This window comes from Drosophila albomicans, chromosome 2R (genome assembly GCF_009650485.2).
Source record: "Drosophila albomicans strain 15112-1751.03 chromosome 2R, ASM965048v2, whole genome shotgun sequence".
NCBI lineage: Eukaryota > Metazoa > Arthropoda > Insecta > Diptera > Drosophilidae > Drosophila > Drosophila albomicans.
Window position 1 is genome coordinate 16186130 of NC_047631.2, and position 8651 is coordinate 16194780.

At 40.4% G+C, this 8651-nt stretch overlaps 1 protein-coding gene across 1 annotated transcript in view; it reads left to right on the top strand.

The window, feature by feature from the left end:
• LOC117574614 (uncharacterized) overlaps positions 1-3745 on the top strand; it is a 40284-nt gene extending 36539 nt beyond the window's left edge. Inside the window, exons 5-7 of the mRNA XM_034258501.2 lie at positions 2598-2731; positions 3016-3292; positions 3372-3745. Of these exons, the coding sequence (XP_034114392.1) occupies positions 2598-2731; positions 3016-3292; positions 3372-3436 (476 nt within the window). The 3' untranslated portion in view covers positions 3437-3745. The remainder of the gene's footprint in view (positions 1-2597; positions 2732-3015; positions 3293-3371) is intronic.
• Positions 3746-8651: the final 4906 nt, after the last annotated feature.

Genomic DNA, 8651 nt, shown 5'->3' on the forward strand with positions numbered 1-8651 from the left:
CAATAACAAACAAGGGACTCATAAACTGACCGCCATATAACATATAACAAAATGACTGAATTTCTCCCCCGAAGCAGCAAGCAGCAATTTTTGGCATATGCCACCTTCAATTCGCCATTTTAATTTTATGTTCATGTGTGTGTGTATGTGTGTGAGAGACATAAAAAACACAATCCAAGCAACACATACATACATATATGAAATGAGGAGCTGAAGTATTACGAATATAAAAGCCAACCAAGCAGCCATGGCATCAAACTTCATCAACGAGCTGGCGACAAAGTTTAAGCACCACCACCAAAGCATCACCACCACATCACACCGCCCCCGCTCTCGCCCCTCACTCCATGGCCACACCGCACTGTTGATGTTGCAGCTGCAACAGAACAATGTGTGTGTGAGTGAGTGTGTGCCGCATGTCCAGTGCAGCACGTAGTTTCGAGTTAATGCCATGCCTTGTAGCATAGTGTAGTGTTGTGTACTCTAGTGTAGCTCGCTGCTCTCTGTTGTGTGGATTGTGTAGCCAGTTTTTTGTTTCAATGGTTTGCGAAGCTGTTGACAGACCAACAATCAACTTGGGAATTTTGTCACTAAAGTGCCATTGCCATCGCCATCGTCAAGCTTCAGTTAGCCAACCTAACCCACCTGTAAAACTTTGGACAAAACGTGCAAAGTGTAGATCGCTGCAAGGGAAGCGGTCTGAGAATGACTTTGTGTCGATTTTCCAAACGGCAATCACCTGCTTGTGTCTATGTGTGTGTGTGCTCTTTGATGATGCTCGAAAAAGCGCTGCTGCTCGAAAAAAACTTTACAGTGCAAATATTTTTCCGCTTAGTTGCGTGCCATGTGTCGCCACCCCACTGATTAACTTTTGAAAGTTTCACTCAGGATGTGATCTGTGTCTAGAGCACCAAAAACGCGTGGACAAGCCTGTGCCACACCTAATTACTTCAGAGATTTCCACAGCCACCTTTTGTGTTTGTTTTTTTTTTTTTTGTTTGGTTTTGAAGGGCAAGCCGCGTTTGGCAACTTCAGCTACAACAACATTTACCCTTAGCCCTTGTCCACTTTTGACTTTTTAATATGGGGTCATCATTTGTGTGGTGCTCCCCGAAAAACCGGACACCGCATTGGCCCCAAAGAGCTACACCTGTTTGGCATGCTGGGCTTGTGCTTCACCTCAGTTTCCTCAGTTTCACAGACTTCATCTTATTGTCGATGTTGTTGTTCTTGTTCTTGCTGTTGTTGTTGTTGTTTGTCTCGTTTAGCATTCAAGCTGGCAGAGAGCAATTTCCCCAACTGCCTATGGAGTCGTTTGTTTCCTTTCTTTATTTTTTGTTTGTTTTGAGTTGCTGCTTCTGTTGCTGCTGCTGCTGTTGTTGTTTTACTTGTTGTTTTGTGTTTTACTGGTACTTTGGTATTTTTGGTTTATTTATCCGAGTTGATTGCTTTGTTTTCGTACAAAATTTTCGTATACTCGTTGCTGCTGCTGCTGTTGCTGTTGCTGGTGCGTGTTGTTGCCAATTCCAGTCACAGTTCAGCTTACCGCAACTCCACTTTTTTGGGAACCCCCAACCCACATACACACACACACCTGTGCACACACCTGTACACCGAATGCATCTGATGCCACCAAGCGACACAACATGGCCGCAATCATCAACTTCAGCTGTACAAGCAGCAGCAGCAGCAGCATCGTCATTGCCATCGCCATCGCCTCTGTAAGTTTTACTTGAAACAGGTCAGAAACTTTCCACCAAAGTGGTTTGTATTAAGTCAATTAAAAAGTTTATAGTACTGCTGACTGCCTGACTTTTGATGGCCCTGGCACCCCAACCCACCCCGTGCGCCTATATGCCTCAATGCTTTGTTGCCCACTGCTCATCCACCGCCACCTCCTCCGCCTCCTTCACCTACTTTGCTTCTCAACATATTTCACAAATTTTCAGCATCAACAAAAACAACAACTGAGGCAGTCGGCATTCATTTGACTGAAGCTCAACTTGTTATTCCTGCTGTTGTTGTTGTCCTGCCCACTGTTTTGTGGTCGTCCTCGAGGTTGCTCGTTGTTGTTGTTGTTGCTGCTGTTGTTTCTGAGGCTGAGACTGTTGGTGGTGACGGATACCTTGTTTTCACTGCTTCTATCTGTGTCTGTCTGTATGTGTGTGTGTGTGTCGACGACGCAATAAACCAAATTATTCTTGCTTTCATCAAAAAAGTTTGTCCTGGGCAATTATTTGTAAAGATTAATTAACACTTTGAATAAATATTTAGACTGTTGGCGGGTTGATAATTACCTAAGTGGTTGGGTGGTTGTATTCCGTTCTATTACGTTGGCTTCCTTGTGTTTGGCTTGGCCAACGGATGGTGGATGGATGGTTGACTTTGCTTGCTTGCTTACTTGCTTGGCCAGCGTAGAGTACACAAAAACACTTTATGACCCACAACCAAATTTTCTGTTAGATCATCACCCAAAATAATCAAGCACTTGTGCTGTAGGCCAAACAGAGCTTAAAGTGACAATAAATATATAAATTAGGCCAAATACTCACTCTGATATGGATTTGAACTCATCCCTGAATTAATTATTATTGCAGTGCTGCCGAAATTCGATCCGTTCATCACAGGCATACGACACTCTTATAAATATCGAGATGTGCTGCTCGCCAATTGCAGTTCAGAGTGGTCGAGTCCTGCGGCGAGGCTGACATGGTACATCAACAACAAGACCGTAAGTATATCACACATACGCAACGTTGTCCCCATTGCCCATTAGATATTTGAGGGCAGGTTAACCTGATTTCATATTTGCGGCAGAGTGCAAAATGCAACGTTGACAGCAGCATTTTGGCCCCAAAAAGCCGCAGCACCCATAAATGCAAATCGCAAATTATATGTGTGGCATGTGTGGCAGTTGCATGTAGCATGTAGCATGACCAATGCTTGTCCTTTCAGTTTCGGTTTCGGTTTCAATTCACATTTCGATTTTGGATTCTCGTTTTTTTTCGGCAACAGGCACCACAGAGCAGCCTGCAACCGCAAATCAATGAGATCACACGCAACATCGAAGGCTTTCCACTCTATGCGAGCAACCTGCAACTGCGTGTCCACATTGATGACCAGCGGTTCATTAGCAAGAGCGAGGTGCTCGAGCTGCGCTGCACGGCCGATATCATGGCACTGGCCAATCTGAGGCGCGAGAGTCGAGTCCGTACCACAATTCTGGCGCTCAAGGACAACGGCTACAATCAACGCTTCACCGAGAATGGCACCTGTGCCAGTGTGCGAGCAGGTAAGCTCTCTATCGCTCTCTCTCTCTTTCTCGCTCTTTCTCTAATCAACAATCTAATCTAATGCAATTCCTTTTACAGCCACATTTGCAGCCTGGCTGTTGTGCGTGGCCTCGTTGCTGCCCTGGCACTGCACTTTAAGTTAGTAGCTGTCCCTTTTGGCCGCTTTCATTTTAGCCTAATCCTGAACTTCTCGTTTCGCAAGGCGGCAAAAATCAACCTTTAAATGTGTCCACTATGCCACAAATGATAAAGTTAACAAGGTAAACAGTTGAATTTGTATATATATAAATTAATCCTAGTAATCGAATTGATAAGCAAAAAAAAAGTATTGAAATCGCCAAAAATGTGTGCAAAACACAAAAAATGAATTTGAAAAAAACCTAATATTAATACAAAAAAAAAAAAAAAAAAAACACTAAGCAAATTAAATTTGAAATAGTTACAAGCGCAAATTATTTCTATGTAAATCTCATAAAAATAATACAAAAAAGAAAGTGAATGATAGAAAATAGTCAAATAAAATTGCACATACTCGTATGTATTTGCACGCAAAAAAAATGAAAAACAATCAAAGGCAACTAAAAGTAAACTTAATTATTGTATGTGAAATGTTAATGTATTTGTATTAAACGATGTACGAGAAATAAACAATAAATGGTAAAGCACAACTATAATATAAAAATTAAAGTGTTTCCTCTGGTTAAGCAAATTTAAAGCTCAATTTGCATTTTATTTTAAAGGTAAAACGAATAAATATAATGACAACTGATAACTAAATTGTAAGCTAATAAAATATTCTGCTGCGGCTTCTCTCTTTTTTTTTATCAGTTGATGGCAGCAATGAATAGTCCCTCTTTCGGTGTTTCTTTTTAATCTGTAGCAATGACCCGGCTACCTCCTCGAAAAAAAAACCCTCAGCCTATGCTATAGATTTCCTGTTCGCCCATCTAATTCGTTTACCCTGCTTATGGCCCGGTGATAAAGGCGACCAACACACAACAAAAACAACCCAGATTCGATTTAGCATTGCCAAAATACAAAGCCAAAAAAAAAGAAAGCCAAACACTTTGCACACCAGGCGCCAAACACTTCTATCGCCTTGCTTCGACCCACTTTCAAAGAGAGAGAGAAAGAAAAAATATTCAACGCATTATGACAAATCCGGCTAAAATATGCAAGGGCCAATGGCCGCAGGTAAAAATGGTGGACAATAAGAGCCAACACCAGCGTGGCCCGAAAAATTATGCATAAAATGGCTTCGGGACTGCTGGAAAAAAATTGGAAAAAAATGTGAGACCAAAAAAAAAAGAAAAGCAAAAGCAAACAAAGATAAATTCGGTTGGCTGTGTGTGTGTGTGCGTTGGGGATCGTCCAGCCGCTGTCAATGTGCCGCGGGCCCATTAAATGACGGAAGTAAATAAGCTTGACAAATTTCCACTCATCATTTTTGCATTAATTCAGGCTTCTTTAACGCATCAACAAAAAAATGTCCTTTGATTAATCAAAAAATTTGCCATGCCCGTGGGCAACGGACTGAAAAAGGCAGCCCAAGACAAACACAACAAATTACCCAAAGAGGCGTCGTCGGCGTTCGGTGGCTTTTGTGGCAAAGGCGCCAAAACAACACATGGGGCATGCTACCGCGGTGCCCACTCTCCTCACTAACGTTGCGAAGACATCAAATCCAACAGAAACTGAGGCTGAAACAGGAACCGGCAAGCGAAACAGCAGCATTCAAAATTGTGCGCCAAAAAAGTGAAAAAGATTTCACAGATTTTTGCACGCGATTTGTCAAACTGACATTTCCAACGCTTTGCCGCCCGCCCAGACGACGGCGTCATCAGGAGCCGACGTCGAGGTTTTGAATTAGACTTTGCGTTGTTTTTGTTGCCACAAACAAACTTCAACTTCAAAAAGCCGGCGAGCGACAGCGGCAAGTTGATTTAGTAAGTCACGTGGCCGCGCAACTGTAAATTGCTGCTGCTCCTCTAGATCCTCCAGAGCTCCTCCTAATGCTACGGCTGGTTGCCGCTGTCTTTGTGGGGTTCGGTTTCTATCAGTCCCGGCGCGTGCAAAATAAACTGTCTGCCTACGTTTTTGTTACCTTTTTTTTTGTGGCCAGGCATTTTACGTGGTCCAACAACGGCTTGGCACTCAATTTAAGCCGCAGGCTAACCGACAACACAGGCAGCCGGGATGTGGATGTGGAGTCGAGATGGCGACATTCGTTTGGCCCGATAAAAGATAAGCCGAACGAATGACGCCAGGCACAACTGACATCTTACATACATCCGCAATAGGGACGTTTCATATGAATTTGTAATTTAAGCTAAGAAAATGTTTCAAATTAAATGAAAACATGCAAAAGGTACTCGACGCCGACATACAACATATTGTAGTTTTTGGCAAATGAAATAAAAGCAAAGCCCGAAACTGAGCCGCACTCAGGTGGCTTTATAACGAAAAGATTATTTTATCCTCATTCCGAAACCCCTTAAGCGTCTAACGAGAACCAATTTCAAAGTGCTGGCAGTACTGCATTTAATTTATAGTTTTTCACTTAGCTTAACTGGGCAGAAAAAATAAGCAATAAAATCATCAGCTATTATATGTCGAAAAACTTGTCTGAAAAGTCTAAAATTTCCAAGGCAGATATTTTATTTATTTTTAAATGTTTTCGTCTAAAATTTGGAGTAGAAAGTCTTTTGCACGTCATAGCGTTTCGACTATTTTAAACAACTGAATGACAATTGTCACACCCACAACACACACATACATACATTCGCGTATTTATAGGAAATCCTGTAGGAATATTCAGAGTCTGATCCACAGATGGTCAACACAAATTGCCTAATGGCCAGTGACACTGATTTAAATTAAATATTTGAGCCAGTCCAGTCCAGTCCAGGCGTTGTCATGCTGTCATTCCATCATTCTGTCAACATGAGTAGCAAACAAGCATGAAATTCATTCGACATTGTCGCCGTCGTTTGTATGTTGTTAAAATAACTAAAATGAAATCCACTTAAAACTGAACGGTTAGTTAACCACGAGACTCTACAAATAATTTGCTAAAATTAAAAACAAAAAAACAAAGTAAAATATATACACGGATATTTCAACAGTTGGGGCATATCAGATGACCTGCACACACACACATGTTATTTGCGTAGGATCTATCCTTTCATTATACTATATATGAGTCGAGCTAATTGAAACAATATACATAGAGAGCGACTGCATTTGTTTTAATGCGCTAATTGTCATGTACAAAATCAGTGTTATATATTTAATTATGGCGGAAATACTACATTATTATATTTTACTCTAATGAAAATAGTTAAAATTTGTTAATAAAAAAAGGGCTTTAATTATATGTTTTGGATCTCAGCTAATTGAGGCTGTTCTATTGAAAGTGCATTTTGCCGTGTAACTATTACAGACTGTACCTAAATTGTCGGCTGAAATCAGTGAAGCGCCTGTCATTGCTTTGGAAAATGAGTCAAGTCACGGACGGCTAACGGGACAAGCGCATTGATTTTCCATTTTGAGCCGCGGCTGTCAGTCAAAGTGTCGCATGGCAGACATGCAACACAAACAGTGACTGCTGCTGACTCACACTCCACTCCAAAAACTGAACATGACATGCGTTCAAAGTGATGATGGCAATTTAAACAAGCGCAACATTTCCGCTTCGTGTTTTTAATACCCTGCACAGAGTGTGGGTTAAATGGGGTTTGCTATGCCAGCACAATATCACGCATACGCCATGTGACTTTTGCTGATTTAAAATGTAATATTTTGAAATTAATGCAAATACCAACTTTTAGTGTTTTGCAGGATATGTCTCAGTCGTGTCTTTTCCATCATTTCTTCAAGTTCCTTTTTTTGTGTTGTGCTTTACTCCTTTGCATAGTCGACCAATGTCGATTGCCATTGCATTTTGAAGCGGCTCCCGTTGATGGTGATGGCAGTTGTGTCAGTCGGATCAGGGCCTAATTGGTCCGAGGTTTAGGTGCTGTCCAGTGCTTTGTTGTAATTAAAAACGCAGTCGTCAAAGACTGCGCACGTTTGGCGCCAAACTGGGACAAGTGCCAAGTGCAATTTACCAAAAGTCGACTTGTCGAATGAATTTTGACTGTTTGCCTCGTTTTGCTGCGGGCCAAAGCTGGCTCGAAGCTTTAGCGGCCTCCAATTTGCCATCCCCCTCTTCTCTCTTTCTCTATCTCCCTCTGGCTGTCTCTATCTTTGCATTCCTCGCTCTTTCTCGGGTTTTCTGTATTTTGGCCATATCATTGGCATTGGCAATTGCATTGACATATTGTTGCTATCGGCCTTCTGCCTTGTGACTGTCAAAATGCCACATCACGATGCCATGACGCCAACTCTCGGATACAAAAGGCAATCAGGCGCGTGCCTATCCTCTATCTTTCTCACACACTCTCGCGCTCTCTTTCTGTCAGTCGCTCCTTGTGCTCTCTCTATCTCTCTCTCTTTGTCGAGTTTTAACGGCAATCGTTGTCTGTAAAGCCTTTGGCTTTATGTTCGGCATTAAGTGAACTTATAATTAAACGATTTGGTCATTTAATCGCATGTGTTTATCGTCCAATGAGTTTTGGACCGAACGATTCACAAACTGAATTCCTTTTCGGGCACATGTTGTCCTGTCCTGTCCTGTTCTGTTCCCATTGTTGTTGCGCTCATTATTTTCGCTTGCTGTTGTGATAGCAAAGTGACAGTTTAGAGCATCAGAATTGCAACGGAATTGATATCGCCAATTACACTGTGCTGCATAAATGAAGTGCTCTCTAAATCTGAAATCGAAGATGGTAAAATACTTTTTTTTAATTTATTAAAATGATTGTAAGAAAACTAAACATAAATATAATCATTAATTTCATTCTAGAAAGTAGTCAATCTCTTAAAAAAAATATGAATTTAACTTGAATTATTTTTAAAATTATTCCAACTATTTTCATATTCAAATATAAGTGAAAAATATTATTTTATATTTAAATATATTTTTTTATATTGTTATATTCATATTGTATTTTCCTGTTATTTGAGTTCTTTACTGAAATCAAAATTATCGTCTTTAACTCATGGCACATTCCATTTTAATGCAATTTAAAATTATTATAAAGCTAAAGTCAACTTCACCCTATGTTATTTGCGATTTAAGTTATGTTAATTTTAACATTATTGATTTTTTTACTCTAAGTAAAATTTTTAATTTATGACTTTAAGAAAATGTACATAAGTATTATTGAGTATTATACATAAGTATATTAAAGGAAATTCATCTTCACTAAAAGTACACCAATATTTTTGTAAATTTATTCAAGCTAAGAATAATGT